Source organism: Nicotiana attenuata, chromosome 3, assembly GCF_001879085.1.
Source record: "Nicotiana attenuata strain UT chromosome 3, NIATTr2, whole genome shotgun sequence".
Taxonomy (NCBI): Eukaryota; Viridiplantae; Streptophyta; class Magnoliopsida; order Solanales; family Solanaceae; genus Nicotiana; species Nicotiana attenuata.
The window spans coordinates 71,746,580-71,771,783 of record NC_031991.1 but is presented as its reverse complement, the minus strand read 5'-3'; the positions used below and the strand labels follow the sequence as shown (position 1 = coordinate 71,771,783).

General features: G+C 35.8%; 2 protein-coding genes across 3 annotated transcripts; one reads left to right on the top strand and one right to left on the bottom strand.

Annotated features, from left to right (window-relative positions):
* LOC109224711 lies at positions 3,320-5,613 on the top strand. The gene is made up of 3 exons (XM_019389238.1): positions 3,320-3,494; positions 4,175-4,255; positions 4,353-5,613. Exons 1-3 carry the CDS (start codon positions 3,353-3,355, stop codon positions 5,534-5,536), a joined length of 1,407 nt encoding a protein of 468 aa, XP_019244783.1. The 5' UTR covers positions 3,320-3,352; the 3' UTR covers positions 5,537-5,613.
* LOC109224085 (DExH-box ATP-dependent RNA helicase DExH3) lies at positions 9,608-22,568 on the bottom strand. Of its 2 annotated transcripts, XR_002067692.1 has the most exons (20): positions 22,037-22,568; positions 21,802-21,956; positions 21,620-21,707; positions 21,297-21,512; positions 20,148-20,243; positions 19,422-19,610; positions 19,173-19,332; positions 18,962-19,092; positions 16,174-16,341; positions 15,829-16,101; positions 14,670-14,864; positions 14,301-14,504; positions 13,720-13,789; positions 13,467-13,615; positions 12,127-12,432; positions 11,781-11,840; positions 11,521-11,673; positions 11,227-11,337; positions 10,339-11,014; positions 9,608-9,911 (listed from the first exon to the last, which is right to left on the bottom strand). XR_002067692.1 is itself a non-coding variant. In XM_019388655.1 (19 exons), the coding sequence occupies exons 1-19, from the start codon at positions 22,382-22,384 to the stop codon at positions 10,544-10,546; spliced, it is 3,543 nt and encodes a 1,180-aa protein (XP_019244200.1). In that variant the 5' UTR covers positions 22,385-22,568; the 3' UTR covers positions 9,608-10,543. The 2 variants fall into 2 exon arrangements, 1 of the variants encoding a protein (XP_019244200.1); XM_019388655.1 differs by having other exon boundaries at positions 9,608-11,014.

Here is a 25,204-nt window from a genome sequence, read left to right as displayed (position 1 = left end):
TTACCGGATTTCTAGTAGTGACACTAGAATTCTTAATTTTCACTAATCACTCTCAAGTGTTCATTATGTCAAGTACAGAAAGTAGTAATTAAAAAGAAATAAAAGTTTTAGGGAAAGAAAAAAAAAAATTAAAAGATGCAACCATAAATCGGAGAATAACAGCCTATTTGGCCAAGCTTCTCTAAAGCCAAAAGCACTTCTTTTTTCAAGTTGAAGTGTTTGGCCAAACTTTTAGAAGAAGAAAAAAGTGCTTTTGAGTAGAAGTAGAAGCATTTTTGGAGAAGCAAAAAGAAAAAAAGTTGTTTCTCTCCAAAAACACTTTTAAGAAAAATATACTTGGAAGTAGTTTTTAAAAGCTTTGCCAAACACTAATTGCTACTCAGAAGTCCTTTTTAAATTAATTAGCCAAACACAAACTGCTTCTCACCAAAAATACTTTGAAAAAAATACTTTTGAGCAAAAGCACTTTTCAAAATAAGCTGATCGAATCCATTCCATAATTTGCGCGCTTATTGTTAGACCTTATTCTAGGAAGGGACTTTTTCATTCCTATACACTATTAGAAACTTTATTACCCTAAATGTTCATGTTTAGTAAATTACCCCACCTACACAAGTTTTGTTTACAAAATATATACATTCCACCTTAAAAGGCTTCCAATCCATTATTAGTGCCTTCAATTAAAGGATTTAGTTACACCACTTTCCTTTTTTTATTCTCCTCTTCTCTTTCCTCTTAAATCGAACACAAAACTGACAACTTTAGACTTTTCTGTTTTCTTCCACGGCATTGGAATTTTTTTTTTAAGAAAATTAAAAGTCTTTATTATTTTGAAAACCCATTCAAACTCTGCATACATAGATCGGTATTCTTTCTGGTGAGTACACCATAGGAAGCATCAAGTAAAAAATATGAACACTAATGAAGAACAAAGCTTGACCATCGACAATTAAATCCAAAATGAAAAGTTGATTGACAAACTGATGATAAATTCTAGTGAAGTGAACGCCAAGATATGAATTCTCCACCACCTCTTATCTTCTCAAATGAATTTTTTAATGTTACTCCTCAAAATAATTATACGACCAATTAATTACTTATAAGTTATAACAAACATGGTCCCTCCTTCTAAGTTCTTCTTTTCATATATAAATTAAATCCAAACATCAAACCATCAAATGACAAGACCAGATTTCCTCATCAACTTGATATGAATTGCAGTTGGATTTAATCATAGTTTCTATATTTGCTCTACAATAGTGAACAGAAGCTAAGCTAAGTATTTTTCTGCATTTTGATTTTTGACGAGCAAAAATGGACAGAGAAGGAGAAACCATGATTGTACTAACGAGGACCACGAAATAAAAATTTATTATTGATTTAATCCTGCTCAAGGATTGTTTATAATAAAAAATGATCAGTTAGCTACCAGCTTCCTTGATATTTTTGTTCACTTCTCTTCTTCCTGCTTCTCCATAAATATTTTCCTCAAAAAATCTAAAATTCAAGTGGTGATCGAAATCTAAAATTCTGGAAAGGAGCAAAGGGATGGGCTTAGCCAGTCAGCCACGTTACCTCACAAAATTGGAAGCTTCCCTTTATCAACCAAAACAAATACTATAAAAAAAAAAAAATCAAAACTTTAATCATACCAGTTATACATTATTTCTACACTTTCATACATTATTTCTACAATGTTATATACAACTACAATATTATACCACTTAAATACAAAATTTATACAATATGTCTTTTGTATATTTTGTATCTGATTTATACATAGTAAAAATAAATTTCATGCAACTAATTATATATTATACAATTTAGCTACAACTTTCACACATTATTTCTACCCAGTTAAATACAACTATAATAACATACAACTTAAATACAAAATTTATACAATATCTTTTGTATATTTTGTATATGATTTATACATAATAAAAATAAATTTCATACAACTAATTATATATTATACAACTTATCTACAATTTTCATACATTATTTCTGCTCAGTTATATACAACTACAATATCATACAACTTAAATATAATTTTTATACAATGTTGTTCAACTTTCATACAATAGTTAAATAAGTAAAAGAAAAATATATAAACAACAGAATATAATTTTTCTACAATTTTATTGCAATTTCTGCAGTATAATGTATGTCATGTCTTCTTCTTCTTCTTCTTCGAGTTTCAATCTGCAATTCAGCCAAAACCAAGTCTAATCTTCACCAAAACCCTCAAAATTGAGATATAAACTCCAAACCATATTCCCAATTATTTGCAACAACACCCAATCCAAACAAATAATGATTTTTGAAAACCCAAATTCGAATTTAAAGCTTCAAAGCTTTTTAATGGCTGTCAACGGTGGAATTGCTGCTCTCTTTCCTTTTGCTTTACATTATTGAAATTTGGGATTGAGAGATAGAGAGAGACATAGAGAGAATTCTCAATTCTTTGCAACAACATCCAATTCAAACAAACAATGTTTTTTGAAAACCCAAATTCGAATTCAAAGCTTCAAAGCTTTTAATGGTTGTCAATGGTGGAATTGCTGCTCTCTTGTGCAAGATACGTGGGGAGGGGGTGGGATGTGGAGAGAGAAACGTGGGGGAGTGGAAGATATGTTAGAGTAATTTTAGGACACTAATTATTATCATTAATTCCCTTAAAATGTACATAAATGATAATTGTGTATATAAAATGTAATTATAGTAAAACTTGAGTAGGGAGGGTAATATAGTTTCATAAAAAGGTGCAAACTTAACTCCATTAATAGAAAATAATGACCCAAAATCGTATCGTGCATTAAAACCCACTTGTTCATGTTGAAGCAATTAAGCAAATTTAATAAGTTCTTGCTATTGTTAATATAGTGAACAAGTAATTTCTATCCAAATAAGAATATGAAAGCGCATCTAATTTTTGAATAAATGCATGTTAATCTTGGTAATATTTACCCATAAGGTAAAACTGAACAAAGTCTTAATGATGTTTACTTAACAAGTAAATTTGGTAAAGTGGTAATTAAGTTGCCGGCCTTTCTAAATCCTCCTCTTAAACATGGCTATTAAAAGAGACACAGTTTGTGACAAATTCTGTCTAATATAAGTAGTAGTCAACCTTTATATCTCTTTCAAAGAGAACAACAACATAATTTTTAATTCACAAAAATGTCCTAAATTTATGCAAATCGTGGAGAGCAATTACTCTAAATCCTCCTACACTTCATGCTAGTCACTTAGATATTGGACCTCTATATATTCTGAGAATTGCAAATACTAGCATTTTCTCACTTCTTCATTTCAAAGCTTCTCTTTTTATATTACAATTTTTAGCAAAATGAAGTACGATAGTTTCTTTGCGAGGAGTTTCAGTAAACATGAGCAGAAGAAATTAGGAATTGGAGCATTTGTTAGTTGTTTTATCATAGCAGCCACCTTTTGCATTCTCTTCAAGCCTGAATTTCGTCATTTTAAAGTTGGTAAGTCATTTTATTTACTTTTTAGTAATTTAATTTGAAAATCTTACGCTCATTGTATTTTCTCTTTTCCTTCTCAGAGTGAATTGCATTTTTTTCCTCTCCATTTCCTTTGTAGTCAAAATCTAAGTGTTCGTTAACAATTATATGACTTTCTATATATGCATGGCGCTTGTTTACTAATTGTTATTAATATTATGACGTTTATAATGAGCTCTTGAAACATCAAGTATTATGTAAGATGAAATTTCATTCACCTTGTAAAGATTTCATCATATTGTTAGTGGATATAAGTTAAATTCTTAATGTGAAAGGTATTATAATGTGATATATATACTCAAATTGGTAAAAGATGGTCCAACAACGTATAGCCGCTCTCAAAATAATAGCCGAAAAATGTATATTTGTCGTGTGTATATATATATATTTCTGAGCCGAGGGTCTACCAGAAACGGCCTCTCTACCTTACCAGGTAGAGGTAAGGTATGTGTACGCACTACCTTCCCCAGACCCCATTTGTGGGATTAGACAGAGTGTGTTGATGTTGTTGTTGTACACACTTTTGTATGTTATATACAAAAAATATACGAATTTTATATATTTTTGCGGCTATCGGATGTAAATAGTTTCAGCCGCAAACTAAAAGTTGCCCTTATTAACAGTGTTATGTCCTTGTATGACAGTGAATGTTAAGGTAACTCTTCGTGGTGGCCAACAAATTCTAGCAATAAGAGAGGAAGTCAGTAATAAGCCCAAAAAAACATGTAAGTACCAAGTTAATACTAGCATTTAATTTTTTTGCAAATGACCAAGTTTACATTTGTTTAATATCTTACCATATACAAAATTATCTGCTTTCAGATGTTGAAATAAAAGAAGAGAAACCAATTTGCAATGTCACACATCCAAGAGCTGATATCTGTGAGATGAATGGTGATATAAGAATTCATGGAAATTCATCAACTATTTATTTTATTTCAACTGATAAATTAGCAGCTGAAATGAATAAATCCTGGAGTATAAGACCATATGCTAGAAAAGGTGACAATAGAGCAATGGACAGTGTCACAAATTTAACAGTCAAAAAGATTTATAGTAATATTTCTCAAGAAATTCCAGGTTGCAGTAGAAATTATACAGTTCCTGCTATTGTTTTTTCAACTAAAGGATATGCAGGAAATCACTTCCATGATTTTACGGATGTGTTAATTCCACTATTCCAAACGTCGAGATATTTCAACAATGAAGTTCAGTTTCTGATTACTAACATGAGGCCGTGGTGGATTAACAAGTACAAACCAGTGTTACAAAGATTATCAAAGTATGAGATTATTGATATTGACAAGGAAAAAGAAGTTCTTTGTTTCCCAAATATGATTATTGGCTTAAAAGCCAATAAAGAATTCAGTATTAACACTTCTGAATCTCCTTATTCTATGAGTGACTTCACAAAATTCTTGAAAAGTACATATTCCTTGAAAAGAAAATCCGCGGTGAAGTTGAAAAAGAATGGTGATCAAGGAAGGAAAATCAAACCGCGACTTCTTATTATTTCAAGAAGTAAAACGAGGCGTTTTACCAACGTAGAAGAGGTTGTTACAATGGCTAGAAATATTGGATTCTACGTAGTTGTTGAAGAAACAGGAGAAAATCTGGCTAAAGTTGCAAAGAAAGTGAACTCATTTGATGTGTTAATGGGAGTGCATGGTGCTGGATTGACTAATATGGTTTTCTTGCCAGAAAAAGCAGTTGTTATACAAATTGTGGGGTTAGGAATGGAATGGGTGTCTAAAGTGGATTTTGGAATTCCAGCTTTGGACATGAAATTGAAGTATTTGGATTACAAGATTAGTGTAAATGAGAGTTCTTTAATTCAACAATATCCAGTTCAACATCATGTATTAAAGGATCCTCCTGGTAATATGATTTCTCCTAAAGGATGGATTACATATAGGAAGATTTATTTAGATCAACAAGATGTAAAAATTGATGTAAATAGGTTTAGAGGAACTCTAGTAAAAGCATTTGAGCTTTTGCAGAGTTGATATATATTGTTTTTTTTGTGTGGATATTTTGTTTAATAAACAAAGGCACAAGAATAGGACAACCTTCATTCGATTTACTCTTATTTCAGTTTTCTTTTATTCTTATCTTTCTTTTGTTCAGCTCAGATAGTCTAGCTAAATTTTCTTTTTTTGGTTAAAGTTGCTGTCATGTGACCAGAAGATCACGGGTTCAAGCCGTAGAAACAGCCTCTTTGTGATGACCCTAAAGGTCATCTCTTGTTTTAGAAGTCAAAACTGTGTTCCGAGGCCTTGAAAACCTCTTTTTGTCCCACCTCGATTTGCGTGCGCAGTCCAGGCGCATTTCCGAAATGCTTTTATGTGAAATTTTAGAAAAATAATGAAATTGGCCTTTAAAATTGGTTAAAGTTGACTTTGGTCAACATTCTTGGTAAGCGGATCCGGACTCGTGACCCGACGGTCCCGTAGGGTCCGTAGTAAGATATGGGACTTGGGCGTATGCCCGAAATCGAATTCCGAGGTCCCTAGCCCGAGAAAAGAATTTTTAAAGAAAATTATTTGTTGGAAAATATAAAGGCTTTTTTAAATGAAATGATGCGTGTTCTTGATGGTATCGGGCCCGTATTTTGGTTCTGGAGCCCGGTACAGGTTTTAAATAATAAATAAGTCGAATCTGTGAAATTTGGTAAGAATCGGAATTGGTTTTGTATAAATCGGACCTTTAGTTGAGAAAATGGAAATTTCAATGTTCTTGAGGATTTTATGAATTTTGGTGCTAAATTCGTAGTTGTTGATGTTATTTTGATGATTTGATCGCACGAGCAAGTCCGTATGATGTTTTTAGACTTGCGTGCATGTTTGGTTTGGAGCCCCGAGGGCTCGGGTGAGTTTTCGATAGGCTACGGAGTGAAATTGGACTTAGGAAAATTGTTGCAGGTTTCAGTTCTGGTATTTGCCTCTGATCTCGCAATTGCAAGATCAGGGATCGCAATTGCGAAGTCTACTAAAATGGTAATTGCGAGGGGCTGATCGCAATTCCGAAATAAACCCTGGCCAGTCTTACTCGCATTTGCGAGCATTTCTTCGCAAATGCGAAGACCTCAGTAAGTCCCCAGCTGTCGAAAATGCGACAATTTCTTCGCAATTGCGAAGGCAGCAAATTTTCAAAGGGTTCGCAATTGTGAACCTCTGATCGCAATTGCGACATCTGAGACCTGTAAGTGGGATTTTTGACGGGCTTTCCTTCATTTTTCAAACTCTTTCAAACCCTAAGCTCTCTTGGGCGATTTTCCAAAGAAAGGTTCTTCCCCAAATCATAGGTAAACAACTTTTAACTTATTTTCTTCAATCTATAACATCTTTTTACATGATTTCACTTCAAAATCTAGAGTTTTTCATGGGAAATTGGGTGTTTTTGGGTAGAAGTTAGGATTTTTAAATTTTGGGAATTTGGACCTCAATTTGAGGTCCGATTTCAAAACTAATTGCATATTTGAGTTCGTGAGTGAATGGGTGATCGGGTTTTGGTTCGAACTTCAGGCTTTGACCAAGCGGACCCGGGGTCGGGTTTTGACTTTTTGGGGGGACAATGGGCAAACTATTTTCATGCATTGGAATTGGTTTAATTAGCATTTATTAATATTATTAAGTAAATTATGGCTAGATACAAGCGAATTGGGAGTGGAACCGAGAGGTAAAGCGGTAGTTGAGGCTTAATCTTGTCCGTGGAATCGAGGTAAGTGTTTGGCCTAAGAGGGAATAGGAGTTGTGGTCTATTTGCTATGTGTTTGTATCGAGTACAACGTATAGGTGTGGTGACGAGTATCTATACGTTGGTGTCAAGCATGCCCGTGAGTCTTATACCATGATTGTTGTGACTCTATTATGTATCGATCATGCTCAAATTGATGATTATTAATGTTGAAGCTTATGAAAGTTTCTTGGTAATTGACTATTGTTGAGTATTGACTCAAATTGAAGTTTCATTTTGTAAAGAAATTGTTGAAACGAGATTGGCTATAGCTGAATCCCTTGCCGGGATGGTTTGTTGATATTGTTGATTCCCTTGCCGGAATATTATTGTTGATATTGTTGATTCCCTTGCCGGGATATTATTGTTGATATTGTTGATTCCCTTGCCCGGACATATTATTTTTCTACTGTTTGGGTGAGGAAGAGTGTAAAGCACGAATGGTGATGTCGTGCATGATATTGTGAGAGGGTGTAAAGCACGAAGGGTGATGCCGTGCCGATATTATGAGCGTTAATGTACGAAGGGTGATGTCGTGCCATGATTTGAGAGTTAATGCACGAAGGACGATGCCATGCCGATATTGTGAGGAATAATGCACGAAGGGTGATGCCGTGCCATGATTATGAGAGGTAATGCACGAAGGGTGATGTCGTGCCGTTTCTGTTGATTCATATGGTGAGGGCGAGAGTAAAAGCACGAAGGGTGATGCCGTGCACGTGTTACCGATTCATTAACCTTGATGATTTAGATGCGATGTTCATTATGCTTCCTTATTGATGCTTCCTTATTGGTTTATTGTTAGAATCTGATATTCCCCGCAGCATGTCCCCTTCCCACTTTATTCTGTTGATTCCTGTCATTATGTTTCTGCTTGTATATGATTTATCTGCACAAGTATATATGATTATTGTGTCTGAGCCTCGTCACTACTTCGCCGAGGTTAGGCTCGACACTTACTCAGTACATGGGGTCGGTTGTACTGATGCTACACTCTGCACTCTTTTGTGCAGATCTCGATACTAGACCCAGTGAGTAGCTGAGGTAGCTGCCTTCAGTCCAGGGAGACTAAGGTAGATCTGCTGGCGTCCGCAGAGCCTAAAGTCCCCCTTCCCTGTTTAGCTTTTCCACTGTCTCTTATCATTCCGAGAACAGGTGTACTTTTCTTTCCAGACTTATATTTGTAGTAAAAATCTTAGTCGTTCGTGAATTTGTAACACCAGATTCGTGGGTAGATATGTATTGGAGTATTTGGATTTATTTTAACTCTTCCGCGCTTTTCATTTGTTTAGCTATAGTTACTGTTTATAATTGTTTGGGTTGATTGTTAATGTGTAGAACCTTAATAGTTGGCTTGCCTAACTTTCACGAGTAGGCGCCATCACGACTCCCGAGGGTGGAAAATCCGGGTCGTGACACTCTTGTAGAAATGCAGGGTAAGACTGCGTACAATAGACTCTTGTGGTCCGGCCCTTCCTCAACCCGCACATAGTGGGAGCTTAGTGCACCGAACTATCCTTTTATTCTGCTTTTCAATGAGGCTAAATCCAGATGGCATGTAGTTGAAAGTCAATTATGTAGCTAACGAGAAGGGAAAATAGTCATTAACTAGTTAATATGAGGTATATTCCCCTTGCAAGAAATTGGTAAACTTTCATTTAATATTTCTTAATAATATATTTTGCAATTTTAAAATGCCAAAACATTATTACTAAAAGAAAGAAGTTTCTCTCTCCCAAAAATGAAGTATTAAAAATATTGAAGAAGAAAACACTAAGAAAATAGACTCGTAAAGCATTTTCAGTCGAGTATTTTTCATCTGATTTCGCCGTTTGTAAATATATTTATCATGGTCACTATTTGTAGCACGTGTTAGCATAAAATTCATCACTCAAACCAAATGTGAACATATTTAGGCACATTTAAATCGATCTTCTGAACCACGGAAGCTATCATTTCATAAAAAAGGAGAAAAGTTCATTCAATATCAAAGGCTTTATTTTCTTATAAGAAAATGTCAACATTTGTCAACACTTCATCTGTTTAAGTTAACAGATTAGTTGAATTTACTAGCGGAAATCACATAGCAACATTTGCTTTCTCGAGAAGACGACCACTATTCAAAAGAAATATTTTGCCTGCGTAAGTTCTTCCACAATTTGTTCATGAAATTGTGTAAGGAGAATTCCCAGAGTAGGCAAGTCATATATAAGAGCAAGCGTTTTATTGTGAAATGAATATGTTCTTTCTTTTCTCTTTTTTAATTCATCTATTTATCTATTTATTTATCATTTATCGGTCTGCCACAACCTTATCAAATTTTCTTTATATTCGGTTGATAATAGAGATAAAGGGATTTTTACATATATAGCCGCCCTCAAAATAATAGCAGTCACATATTTCTAGAAATATCATCAAACGAAAAGTAAGGCAATAAAAACTAATATAGCTATAATAGCTCCTCGAATATATATTCCAAATAATTAATCAAATCCCCTTTCTTCTACAGCAAACAGACAACAGTAGACGCATCTACAGATTCTTGTACAGAGTCACAGGGAACACTTTTGACAAATCTGCACCCAAAACTCCAAAAGGACCCCCCAGCGATCAAAATCTCAGTGAAACCGGAGATGCACCATCGATCTGTAATCATTCTTGAGAATAAGAAAGCAAATACATACTTAGACATGGGATTCTATATATTATCATTCACAAGTCTCTGTAATACAACTTTGTATTTGGTGTATAACCCTCCATTTCCTCTAACAGATCCTTCCTCATGAGCTATAATGAATGAGAAGCAGAGACATACAAGGAATAAATATTAGTGTGTACCCTCTGTACTTCGACGCTGAGCTGATCGTTCAGGTCATTGCACATCTGCCATCTAAACTAGGTGGTGTTCCTCTTCTCGGCAAAAGATTTGATCGATTGGACCAAACTTTTACTTGATAATGATTAGCCTTTAGGGCAGATGTGTTGGATAGAGAATACAGACATCATGTTGACCACATAGTGCAGTGAATATTAATGAAGTCACCAAATAGGAAGTTGCCATATTGATACATACCTCCCACATTGCCAATGCATAAATCCACTAGCTTCCTCGAAGATTGTCAGCAACCCACTTCAAAAATGAAGGTCAAATAAGACATGATTATATACACCCTTCAAGCTGCATCTTCTTGGCCAAAAGTTGCTCGTCTTCTATTCAACCAAAATATAATGCCAGACCTCTTCATCAGCGGGACTGTCAGGTTAGTGACCCAAGACAACTACCTCCATTTCGTACTATGAAGTTGCTTTTTACTCTTGCTTTTCTTCAGAAGTGCTGACATGTGTTCAACAGCCTTAGAAGACGACTGTGTCTCACCAGTCAACCACTGCAGAGCTTCAGCAGCTGCGTCTTTTTCAGCGTCCTTCTTATTGCCGCAAGGCTGACCGGCAAAGTTCAACCCATTGAATATTACAGTGGAGCGGAACTTATTATTTTTTAATTGAGTAGTCTTGTAATTGGGTGATTGGTGACCAGCCCGAACAAGCAATGTCTGGAGATGAGACTTAGGATTTTCACCACCAGTGCCCTTTGTTGAACTGATGCTTTTTTGCAACTCCTTTGCAGACTTCTTTGGGGACGGTTTACGACCAAAGACAAACTTACCTTCACATTGATCCTCCGACACCAGCAATCTAACAGCTTCTAATAGCTCACCATGACTGCCTACATCAAAATTACGGTCCAAAAGCTGCCAGAAAAAACAAACATCAGGCGAAAGAAGGATTTGTCATATGCGCCCACTTATAATAAGCTTTCTGAAGAATGCATGTTATACGAGCTATGCGTGCAGATAGTCGACACCATCAGTTACACAGTTGACAGGAGCAACACTACAGAAACGGCAACAATGGAAAACTCAAAAAGAAGATGGCACAAACAAAGATGGCGACATATACATACTTTCTTATGGACAAGTTCATTGAGCTCCCTCTTCAAGCTTAAATAAGTATTTGCCAGTGAGGGGCTCATGAAAAACTCCAAGTACCCTCCAAGCATCATCAAGTATCCATCCTAACAAGAGAAAGGAGTTTTTAAGGGAAAACCAAACACTAATTAGTAGAGATACTCATAGAGAGGATTCAAGAACATGACAACATGAACCCTACAAAACAAAAAAGAAATCAGCCTCCTCCCTGCGGGAAAGGGGGTGGGGGTGGAGGTGGGAGCAGGTAAAGTCAGAAGAAAGAAACTTACTAGAGCTCGTCCAAAAATGCTTCCGCCAAACAAGAGTAGGACAGAGTCAGATACAGCAGTAGAATCACGCAGGAATACTGCATTCACTTTAACTTTTTCATTGAAGACAAGCCATGGATATGGGATTTGCAGCTCTTGGGCATTAACAGAATTCTAAGTGGAAAAAGGAAAAGCACTATTAAAAGATGGAAAATTTTCCTTTAAAAATTACATGAAATGTGTCACAATTTAAATAACACTAATTATACTATGAAGCTTACAGAGTACAAAAGGACTCCACCATCCTCCATTGTTTTCAGTGAGATTGACCTCTCCTTGTTCTGTCAGTAAAATATATGTTCAATTAGCACTCAAAGATACAGGAATGACGGGTCGCCATGAGATTCTGATAAATACATAGGAAACCACTCAATCCTAACTCAACACTTACCCAACTTTTTATTGAAAAAAAAAATTACAAAGATGGAAGTGCAAGAGAGAGAGCGAAAAAATTTAGGAATCAGTATCATATGCAAGCCAACTTCTACTTCATGTAAATACCAGATGAAGCACTAACCTCAATCACCAAGAGTAAGAAGGGTTGTAAAATCAAAGAGCATAACTCACCACAACAGAGCATATGCCAGGGAATAACCCACCACATATAATTGCTCGAACAAGATGTTCATCATTACTCCAGGCATTACAACTCTGAAAGCTATCAACTAAACCAATTTCCTTAAGGAGATGCAAAAATTGCTTTCGAAGGGAGTCCATCGCTTTGAGAGTTTGCGCAGAAAGGAAATTTTTCCAACAGTACTCATAACCAGATTGCTGCCTTTCAGCGTTTCTCCAGCCATCATAAGCCCGAACAAGAGCAAGATGATCACTGAAGTCACGAGCAGAAAACTGGGCTTTGGCAGACTCAGCCAGCTGCAGAAAATATATTTCAAAAACATTATACATACTCAGCCAGCTGCAAAAAGTATATTTCAAAAATATATACATACTCAGCCAGCTGCAGAAAGTATATTTCAAAAATATTATACATGGTCCTCAAGGGAAAGAGACAAAGCCCTATAGGGAACACTAGGTGACCAACAGCTAACTAAAGAGGTTCCACAAATGAGGAAAAAGATCTCAGTTCAAACATCATCTAGGATAAAGGAAGTGCAAAGGTGAAAAGTACACTTTAGCAAGTTTGGGATAATATAAAGAACCATGCAACTGAAATAGTTTCTTTCCAAAATCCGTTGGACTTGTGGCAATTTCCCAAGCTACTGCTTATAACTCAATATGCTGATGTCCTTAAACTACCAAAACTCGCATTAGTAAGAGTGCAGTCAGTTCAAGATAGGTCCTGCCCCCTATCACATCTTCACAAGACCAACTTTTCCTTTTAGAATATTGTTTAAATTTCGCGGCAAGATTCAGCACACACCCTCGTCTGTCAAATTTATAAGGTAAAACTATATTGTCAACCAAGTACTTTTTTTTTATGAAAAACAACATAGTGTTTTGTATTTTGCACATTGCAGTAGCAAAGACCCCTATTCCTAAGCGCAAATTTTGTTAAAGAAAATAAGTTCATTTGCATTTTACAGTCCCCATAACCAACTGGGAAATGTTGGCAAGTAGTTAGGTGATAGACCATTATTCCCTTGCACTGATGCTGTAAAAAGAAAGGGAGTGACTTTACATTTTACAGTCCCCAAAGTTGGAACAAATGCAACTGAAGATCTGGCTTAGATAAACGGAAATGTTTACAGAAGCATGCACATAAAACATATTACATATGCTGCTCATAAAAACAATGCACAGATATTCCTTAAGTAAAGAAAGAGATAATGCAGTACTGTGAGAAAAGGACAGAATATGTTCACATGTTTAGACATTAGTTGAGTCACTCTAAGAAACAAGAAGAAGATGCTAAGTTCTCATCCATAAATCAGAGAATATTAACTTACATCCTTTTTGTCAAATGGCATTAAAAATGGGTCTCTAACACTTAAACCAGCAACAACTGTCATGATTGGATCCAGGCAGTTGAATACTGCACCTAATATTATCATTTTTCCCAGTTTTGGTTCAACTGGAAGCATTGATAAGTGTTGTCCTACAAGAAAATCCAGAAGTCAAGTTTTCTTTTCCCCAAGAAAAAAGATGAAGAAGACTATGGAGAAATGCTGAGAGATTAAGAAAAATCAGCTATGCTTTTACCAAGTACTGTCAGATTTTCATTCTCATCTAGAGCCCCTATTGTCTTCAGAAACTCAACAGCATTTTGAACCTGCAAAACAATATTTGCAAATACATAAAAAATCAAATTAACCACAAAGCAACAAAGATATATGTCCATCAACAATAAAGTCAAGGAGCCAGAATTGTCAAACAAAGAAGTATATCTACCAGACAACTTGAATCCAGGTTTGGTTGAAAGAAAGGCAGACATAACATATTCTTCACCTAATAGGATGTACATGCCTCTATCTCAACGCGTTTTCATGAGCAAAATGTAAAAATTAAGAAAGTTCAGTGGTTAACCAGTCCAACGCTCAGAAATGATGCCCTATGCACATATTAAGTTGTCGGTGTCACCATCCATTTAAGGCATTGGAAAATTTGAACTGGAATGTAGCAAGTTCATCAAATGTAACATAACATCCCTCCTGATTATCTCTACCCCCCAAAGACAATCTAAACAATTCCCCACATTTTACTTACCCTCATTTTCAACTTCCACTGTCACAAACAACCACACATATTCAACAAACTGGGTGAAAGAGTCCATCTCAACTTACAGATAGTGGTTCTGGTGGCTGCAATGCCTTAGATAGAAATTCTGAAATACTTCCAAGTTGTAAGCTTTTAATCTGCAAACAAAGGGATTGTAATGGTGTCCTCAGAAGCTCCGGCAGTTGATAATCTGCAAAAGCTTCAAATACACATCTAGGATAGAGATGATAACACTCCCCAGGTTGAACACGGCCAGCTCTTCCTCTTCTCTGGAAAGTCAAATGGACATTCACTTATTATGTAGATTCCACCGCACTAATTAAATAATTCAAGAACACTAAAAAGCTGGGGGGAGTATGTGGATCCATGCGTCAAAATGCATAATTCTTTTAAGTATTGCAAAGGCTGAAGCAGGTAGATTATATATATCTTACTTGACGAGCAGAAGCTTTTGAAATCCAAGAAGGAAGTAAACATGGAGTGTTGTTGAGTGCATCATAAGATGTCTCTTTTGCCTTTCCACAGTCGACCACAAAAACCACATCATTGATGGTGATACTTGTTTCAGCCATGTTGGTAGCTAATACAATTTTCCTTATTCCATCTTCTGGCTTATCAAAAATCAATTTCTGTTTGCAAGCGAGTAGAGATCAAAAGTTAAAAGGGTACAGCAATATATAAATGAAATGAGAATAGCAAACAGATTTAAGCTATCAAAAAATTTACTTATCATAAATTCATGATCTTGACTAGATTTTAAAGCTCCACTGTTCCTTGAGCCGAGTGTCTATCGGAAACAGCCTCTCTATCTTTACAAGGTAGGGGTAAGGTCTACGTACACACTACCCTCCCCAGACCCCATTTATGGGAATACACTGGGTTCATTGTTGACTAGATTTTAAAGCTCCCAACTGTGCAGGGATGAAACTCAATCTACTCTTCTAGCTCTCAAGGTTACCAACCTATCCTTCTTCCATGATTATTTTAGATGAGTTTTAAAATGGAAGGTAAGAAAGAACCTATCGGCACCTGATTAGTTCCCTTATAATTGTTAATTAATGCTTTTTGTCATAAACATGTCTTCCGTGCTAGGATGAAACTAAACTCAAGTAACAGCGATATCTTTTTTGATGAAGAAGTAACAGCGATATCATGAGAATACCAACCTATTCATTCTGCAGGCCTAAAATCAAAGAAAGAGAATTCACTAAATAATTCTTAAGAAAAGATAAGAAAGAAAAGCATCATCACCTATTCAAAACAAATTCCTTAAAACAGTATAAAAGAAACAAGCTCCTTGAAACCTTAATATATTTTCATTTTTTTTTGACTGGTTAATTTTTACTACTCAATAGGACAAGGATCTTATACAGTGACTTCACCTTTAAATTGAAAAATGTTATAGCTTTTAAAAGATACTGGAAGCACCCAGCAGATCACATTCTGCCTTTGAATAACCAAAATTCCTCCATAAAGGCATACACAAATTTCTAAAATACTGATTCTCTAAAAAAGATAAAAGAATATAGAAACGAAACGAAACGACAACTGCTGAAAGGAGAATAAAAGGTAACACTTCCAACTTGGCTATACCTGCTCCGCACTGGCCATGGAACCATGGCATGCAAGCAGCAATACTCTGCTTGGATCTCCCAATAGAGGATGAGCCTGCAGCTGATCCTTCAAAGCATTAATGTCATCCCAACCTGTCATGAAAACCAAAACAGCACCTGGCCTTTCGTTTTTACATATGTGGCAAAGCACATGCTCAATGAGGTTGAAGCCTATTGAATCAGGATTCCAACAGGATAGTGAATCCCGAGTACGAGGATTATACTGCCCAAAATCAGCTGCTTCTAGTGATTCCTGTTTCAAAGCTCAAGTGTCAAACAAAAACTATCATACAGAGCCCATGATAACATCATAGAGATTCTATACCTCAACAGCTGAAGCAATTTGAGTCTTCCTCTTCCTATCAGTCTGCTTCTGCATTTTCCACATCTTGTCTTGACCATAATTATCAATTTGATTATATGGAGTTAACCGATATCTAGTTATTTCCAAAATATTTTCCAGAAAATGACTTCGGACTGGATAAGTAAAACCCTGATGAGAGCAAAGAGAGATTTTAGCCCCCCAAGAAAAAGCATTCTAGGAAGATCAAGAACTCTAGAGCAGCTCAAATATGATGCTTCTGTTATAAGCCTTCGGCCATGCAAATCCAAATGACATATATGGTATTGCTGAAATGTAAAAGTCTAAAATAAACCATGGATATAGTGACCTGAATGACCATAAATAAAGAGAGATATATGTTAAAACTGAGTGCCAGTACACCATTCCATTTTTGTTTTAAGAATCAATCAAGTTATCAGCTAAGCTTCTACCTGAGATTAGTTGAAGACTTGAAGTCAGTTATATAACTCTTCTTTCATTTTTTTTTTTTTGATAAGCCAAAATTTGTATTACCAAACACCAAGCAAGTGTCAGAGGCACTTCTACTAGATTCAAGTCCAATTTATTCCAATAGTAAGTACTTTGTATTTTAGGCAAATTAGTGGTTCCACAAAATAGAGGTTCTCTAAATTTCATATTTACCACTCGACAAGCATAAAAGTCTCTAATTAGAATAAAAATTTCCTAACACCATCAATAACAGCAAGACCTTAGTTCCAACTAGACTGAATCACTTATATAAATCCTTTATTTCCATCACGTTTTATTTTAGTTAAGTCCACATTGATCCCGAAGGATCCTAGGTTTTAGGATACAACCTCCTTTTATATAATTTTATGTCTGTCTATCTCTTTTTATCACATTACATCATATTGTCACATCAACTGACTAGTGCATCTGGAGCTCTACGCAGGACATAACCAAACTATCTTAAGCAACCTTTTGTCATTTGAAACTCCAGGTGTGCACATGCGCGCTCTGTTGGATACGATAATTTCTACTCTTGTCCAATTGTGTATTTATCTTAATATCCGCAAATTACTGGCGATTGTTGGGTCAAGAAGCTCCCTGGGGTGAAAGCAACAAGGATAACGACGGTAGCATAAATCCAAACTTCAACTACTTTACTGTCACTGTTCCTATATCCACAACATACACTATTGCTGCTTCATCTTCTTGTCGATTCAAAGAGTTTGGAACTTTGGGTTTAGGCTGCTGCTTCCTTCAATTCCAGTTCTAATTCTGTATTTATTAGTTTACTTGTGATGTAAATAAAGAGACGGAGTATGCAAGGCTACTCTGTGTTTTCACTTAATGTCTGTCCCTTTTCCCCCTTTTCTCTTCCTTCAAATACACTGCCCTTTAAATTGAACTCATGGAAAGAAGGGTTCACTCTTCCCATGTTGTAAATCCTTCTGATTATGCCCCCAACAAACGTTTGCTTCTTTCAAGGTACACGCAACTGCTGCTGAAACTGATCAACCAAAATGGTGGGAAAAGAATGCCTCAAATATGATTGACATCCATTCAACTCAAGAATTTTTAGATGCTTTAAGTCAAGCTGGAGATAGATTAGTCATTGTTGAATTTTATGGCACATGGTGTGCCTCTTGTCGTGCATTGTTCCCAAAGGTGAGTATTTAAGCTTTGCCTGAGTAATGAACCATTGGTTTTCTAGACCACGGAATGCATCGTTGTTACAAATATTTTTTGGACGCCGTACACAAAAGTAATCACTTCTGTTTCTGCAGTCCTGTGGTTTGTGTTCTTTAGAAGTAGGTCTAGAAAGGAATGAAAACTTCTGGTAAAAAATTAATAATTGCTTCAAACTTAAGTAATCAATCTCTTTTAGCATTTTTAATATATCTTTTTGGAAGCAGAAATTTTAGCTTATTTTTCATGTAAAAGAGGCGCTACTCTATGTTGACATTCTCAAATTTTGTAGTCTCTTTTTAAGCCTTATTAATCGGGGGGAAGTTTCTTTTCTTTCATTATGTGCACAAGTACCTTATATTTCCTGAGCCATTTTGTGCTTTTTGGAGCATATGGAATAAAAGAAGTAGGAGAATGCTCCCAAATTAGTGAGAGGGATGAAGAAACAGATTAAAAGTATCTTTTTATTTCACGCTTTAGGTGTAAAAAGAAAATAACATGCTGTATAGATAGCTGAACAAACTTATGGATGATCAGGTTGAATCATAGGCATTGCATGTTCATAATCTTTTAACACCGACTTGGTGCTTATGAATGAAATTTTTTACTGATTAAAAAAACATGTACTTTCTATTTCAGGTCATTCATGCTCGTTACCTTAATATATTGTTGTTACTATTGTTTGCTACTTGTTGGTTTATCTCCACTATTCCTTGAGCCGAGGGTCATCGGAAATAGCCTCTCTATCGTTATAAGGTAGGGGTAAGGTCTGCGTACACACTACCCTCCCCAGACCCCATTTATGGGAATACACTGGGTTCGTTGTTGTTGTTGTTGTATCCGCATTTGTACAACTCTCATGTTATAGATATATTGAGCATCTAAAGCACAATGCTTGACCCTATGTAAAATTGATGGTCTCACAACTGTTCCATAGAATCTTTTTTAACTATGGCACTTATTTTCCTATAGCATAGAATGTCAAAACAATCCTCCCTCTCCCTCCCTCCCTTTACTTTTTGGTCATGAAGGAGGTATCCGGATGTCAGTATTGGACGGGTATCACATGATTTAAAGCCTACATCATGGTAGAAAATGTAATAAACCTTCGACTTACAGGAATATGGATCATTGGAGCGCCGCCAAAATAGGAAGAGAAGAGCTCAGCGTTAAGAGTAGCACTCATCAAGATCAGCCTCAATTCCGGTCGACGGGGAAGGAGATCTTTAAGGACAATCAATAGGAAATCTGAAAGGAAAGACAACTCTAGTAAGCAACTTGAAGTACAAGAGTTTAGAAAACTGCAACATTGCCAGGTGGGAAGATACCTTCATTCATTCCCCGTTCATGAATCTCATCTACAATAACGTGAGTGACACCTCCCAAATTTCTATCAACCAGTAATCTCCTCAGAAGAATGCCAGTGGTGCAAAATAAGAGGCGTGTATCCCTCCCTTTCATGCCCTCAAGCCGAACCTTGTAGCCCACCTACAAATTGGAGAACACAACCAGAAGAGAAAACATTTTATATACCCAATAAATACATACAGAAGAAATAGCAAGAGCCAAAAACTCACAGATTCTCCCAGACTCTCCCCACGCTCTGCAGCAACTCTTTCAGACACAGCCATAGCAGATATCCGCCTTGGTTGAGTACAAATAATATTACAAGTAGCTCCACGAGCAGCTTCTATCTCAGCTTCTAAAATGTACTGAGGCAATTGGGTAGTCTTACCACATCCAGTTTCCCCAGACACGACCACTACCTGCACCACAACCAATTGCTGTCAGGACAATTCTTCAAATGAACTTTCTTTTCTTCTTTTTGAGAATGTATCTTCACATGAATCATTTTCCCAGCCTAATTCTAGGAAAGCAAGCCTCAAAATGATTAAAGTATTCATTAACATAAAAGTATCACTCTTTCACTCTTACTAATATGAAAAAGATAAACACTGCACTAGTTGGCAGTATCTCCTTGGTACTTGCCTTAATAAAATTACCTTATTTTATCCACAAAAAATATAAAAAAAGATAAAACTGGACTATCAGATATGCAGGTTAGGGCCCATATATCAAGAGGACTTCGTGATGTGCTATTTCACCATGCTACAGCGTCCGCATAAAGCGACCCGCAAATGTGCTTACTTGCGATGGATTCGTTGGTCAATCAAAATTGAAAGTGGAAATCTAAATCAAGTCAAATAAGAACCCTTGGAAGGAATACCTACTGTTATTCAACCTACATACATAGCAACAGCAAAGCCATACAAGTGAATTATTTGAAAGAACTGCATATAAACCTGATTCTCAGAAATAGCTCTAAGCAATGTCTCTCTCTCTTTATATGCTGGGAGATTTCTTCGAATTTCTTGCATCTTCTGGCCTTCTGGAGATCCCTACAGAAAGATGGCTGTCAGTCAAAACTAATGTTTAGGATACTGCATAGAGATGAGTTGTTGTATTGCAGTACGCAATCAAGAGGCAACTTGATAGTTACCTTTTGCAAAAATTCTCTGTGTGCATTACTGAGAACTTCAGAGCAAGTTCCATCAATCCACCACTACCCACTATACCATCTAAAAACTTAGAATATAACTTCTAAAACTTATTACAAAGACAAATGTAAAATTGATTTTGAAATTACACATGAACTCAATTAGTTAATTTGTTCTGTTTAAGAAGAAAACATATCGGCTATCCATCATCTTGTGCACTAAATTTATAGTACAAAAGTTACTGCAATAGCTCAGTTTGGTTATTATGCATTTCAACTTTTTTATGTGATAGGTAACAAGTTAATTTGCATTTATTTTTTACTTGTAGGAATGAAAAGAAAAGGAAAAATTCAGGGAATCACATTGAGCATGTAGAGCTCGACCAAAATGGGACATATTTACAAAGTCCACATGCAAATACAAAATAGTCATTAGATCTCTCAAACATCCCACTCCCAAATACAAAATTCGGAATGAATATCATAGATGTATGTAATGAGTGCAGGTGCAAAACCAAGGAATGCAAATATTATAACATGAATGCAGCACCGGAAGAACAGGTCCCGGACCCTAAGCCACTCCAAATGGCTCACTATTGAGTTGAGTAATTCAACCTCCAACAAGCAGTAATTTAATTTGACAAGATGATCACAACTATCCCTAGAAAATTTAGTACTTGAAAACTTGTACTCTATTATGTGATGCTTCACCTCGTTGGGCTCTGCTAAAGTGCCAAGCCATTACACATTCTTTGTGAACAGCATCCATATTTCTCAGGTTACAAGATACAAAACATTTTGAAGAGAGAGAAGAAGACATCAGCCTAACGTGGCCCAGCAGATAGAGGAGAAATAAGGTCTGAACAACATACGGATAACAACACGAAACAAATAAAAAGTCTAGAAAATGAAACATGTGTTAGTTGCAACAAGCTGGCAAAAGATAGAATATAACCTTCCAATCTTCTTGTCTGTTACGCATCTCCAAGCTCCTTCGCCTGAGAATTTGCTCTGCAACAACATTTCGTGCAAATGGCTTCTCATTCTCATAAAACTCTTTATCATTGGGAGAAGCATTATGTGCAAAGTTTTCCTTGTTTCCGGACTTTTTAGAAAGATGTGCTTTAAGAAGATCGTCTACCCTGTTTTGTAATCCATAAGGCAATACTACCTAAAATATCAATGCGAGATGCATTAATTGAAGAACATGCTGGAAAAAAGAATGAAGCATAAAGCACATATAGCCAGATAAAAAACTTCATGCTAACACTTATTTACCTCTCTCTGTGGACGCTTAGCATCCAAATCCGGCCTATAATTCGGCAATGGGACCTTGCTAAACACAACTGCTTTTTCATACTGGCGGCTGCATCAAAATATATACCGAATAAACTCACAACAAAGTGAACATAAAAAGAACATCACATCACATATGTAAATGTTAAAGAAATTTGATATACCAATGTAAACCCATTCTAGTTGCCAGAGCTGATATATGCTCAAAATCCCGACGGTCCTTTTTCTCCCTTGAGATCACTTCTTGGTCATCTTTTTTGCGCATTAACATGTTTAGCTTCCACCTCCATTCCTCAATATTATGAAGGGTTCCATCACACTAGAGTTGATAAGAAACGAAAAGTGAGAAGAATCGTATAAGCTGAAAAATAAAAGACCCTAATTTTATTAGACACTTACCAGTTGCTTAGACGACTCAGTTTCACGATCAGACTCGGACTCAGACTCATACTCATCATAAGCAAAACGACCATACCCTAAATTCTGCTGATAAAAATACGGAAAAGAAAAAGAAGAGGATGGTGAACCATTTCTTTTCCGCCTTAATACAACAGACGAATTAGAAGAGCCCTTGGCTGAGCAAATGAATCTAACTTGTGACGGGCAGTGAAGAAGAGGGGCTGTGTTAAAGTGGAAACAAAATTGTAGAGAAGTGGTGGTAGAGGAAGACATAGTGGTGAGGAATTGAGTGGCTTTGAGCCTCACCTTGAGGCAATTTTGAATAAGGTTAGTGTAAGGCATGGGCATGGTGATTATGCCTAAAATTTTAAGTTGAAGATTTTTTCAGGGAAACCATTTTTGTAATTTTGTGGTTAGGGTTTAAGGAGGGAGATGAAAATGAGGAATGGGTAAGAGGTGGTTGCATAGTAGTCACAGAAAGGGAGGAACTTGAGTCCAATAGCTGAGCAGCTTTCTGTAATTGGGCGATGAAATATTATTTGTACAACTAGCAGTGATTTTATTTTGTGTGTCACACGACTTATATACGAGGGTTTTTTTTTCTCACAACATATTGGTGGATCCATATCTTACACATTTGGGTCCACAAAATCCTCGAACCCCACGGTTCGTGAGACAAAAAAGAGATCTCACACAGCTATTATCAGTTGTGTGAGGCACACAATAAAAATTTTCGTACAACTACTATTTAATACTTCACTATGTTTTTCTTCTTTCGGGTTAATTGTCGGTTTGGCCCCTGTAGAAAGAAAATATGTCGTTTGACCTCTCTGTATTCCTCCAAGGGTTTAGGGTTTGAAAGTTTGTTTAATTTGCACATAAGAGCATCTTTAAAGATATGGCTTGACCCTTGGAGGATTGGTAAATGATAAAAGGTAAAAACTTACTTGCATAGCACATTTGATTTATGAGTTAAGAAATCGTTTAATTGGCAGGATTATTTTATTTTATATTTGGTTGAACTTTTGAATTAGCAATCTCATAATTAATTTATACCATAACTATAGTATTATTTTATCCCACATTGAAGGTGGAATAATAATTCTAGATTACTTAATCCCGAGGTAAAATATTATAATGATAAAGATGCCTTTTTTCAAGGCTCTTCCTCCCAACTTATTTAGTATACATCAATTACATGTTTTATATTATACTTATGTATCTCATTTTTTAGTCTAATGAACCAAACATCTCCTAATATATATCCACTAAATAATTTTGTCACTATTTAATTCTCATATTATAATCCAATCATTATAATCTCAGATAACTAGTTCCCTGATCATGGAGAAAAATGTTCTAGGTTAATATCTAGACATTATAATTTGGTAACTGTGAATATTACCATTTTCAAACCACATTAACTCATACACCTACAGAGCACCCAAGTACCCGTCTCGCATTACTGGCAACAGTAGGTCTCGCTCTCTAGTTACAAATATGCTCGATGAAATCTCTACATCTCCTAGCTTAGACATTATAATTTGATTTTTGTACTAATACATAAATATAGTTCCTTATGTTGATACCCAATTTTGCCCTCATATTTTCTCAAATAGTATGTATACTTTCAAAACATCATTTTACATCATTATTTAGTTTACAAAATCTATACAAGTATTTTTATAATTTTCCATAATTTTTAGGACTTTAAAATTGATTTTCCTGCATTTAAATTACTTGAATATTTATTAATTACTCCTTTCCAATTATTTTGTGATGACTTAACTACCTAAAATTATTAGTATTTTGCATCTATAATATATGTTTCAAATATTTTACTTCATTTTATATAATTACATTAGTATTTTTTTTAAGCTATTTGTACAATCTTGCAATAATAGCCTATATTTTACGATTTTATTGCATTTGTCATTATATTTAAGGTCAAAATAATATCTTACATTTTTATAATCTTCTACTATTGTTTTAAAGTATTGATTTGTATAAATAACATTTTTATATTTTATTTAACTATTTTTTATTAAATTATTTTTCCTTAATTTCCTATTCTAAAATCTGGCCCAAATTTAGAATTAATTTCGGACCAATTAAGGTCCAAATAGACCCTTGGCCCAATAACCTCAGCAACCCAAGCAACCTAATGAACCTACTCAGTCCCCGACCCGGCCTGTTTAAATCCCATCCGTTGATCAATTTAATCCCAGCCGTTGATCAAAATTGATCAACGGCTCAAAACACTCCCCCCACTCTCATTATATCTCCTCACCCAAACCCTAATCCCTGTTTCTCTTCATCATCCGCCCTCAAACACTCCTCCCTTCTTCAGAAACCCTAGCTGCCCTCCCAATCTTCTCCGAATCCGTCTTAATCATGGATTCCTTCCATGATTTTCTTGCCTTTTAAGTGTTAACTCACTATTACTTGCAAGACTCTGGTGTCACTTAGTACTTGCCTAAACTTAGCAAGTACCATCTCTCAAATTCGGGACCGTTCAACTTTAATCGCTAAGATCTGGACAATATCTCGTCCATATACATGGAAGAGTAGTTGACTTCTCATACCAACAGATGAATTTTCAAACGTTGAACCCTAATTAGGGTTTGATCTTTCGATTTTTGTTCACGTTTGATTGACTTCTTTCCTTATTTACTCGTCTGGTTTAACTACTATATAAATCCCTCCACATTCCTCTTTGAATCAGACCTTTAATCACCAGATTCACTAAAAATTGAAGTTATTACTCTATTGTTCTCTCATTCTCTTGTTCTATACTTTGATTCTTGGCCGGCTGAAAGCCAAGGCCATCGAAACTCGATTTTCCAACCTTTCTTAGTGTGAGCACTACCCGGGGTTCATTTGAAACCCTTGGGAACCCTGACGCACTAAGATTCTGGGTTCTTTCTCTTTGTTGATATTCAGAATACTGTGGAATTTGTTCTTTCTTGTTGTCTGTTTAACTGGTAAGTCACTTGGCTCTTACAATTTTGGTCTTCTATATTCATGATTTGCATATTCATACTTCTGAATTCGTGACCTAATGTATTTTTGGGCTATCTCTGTGTGTAACTTTGCTAGCATGGAACTTATCTTATGATCTGAACCTCTTTAGCATTTGATTTTACCCAAAATTTCTAGTTTTGAGAT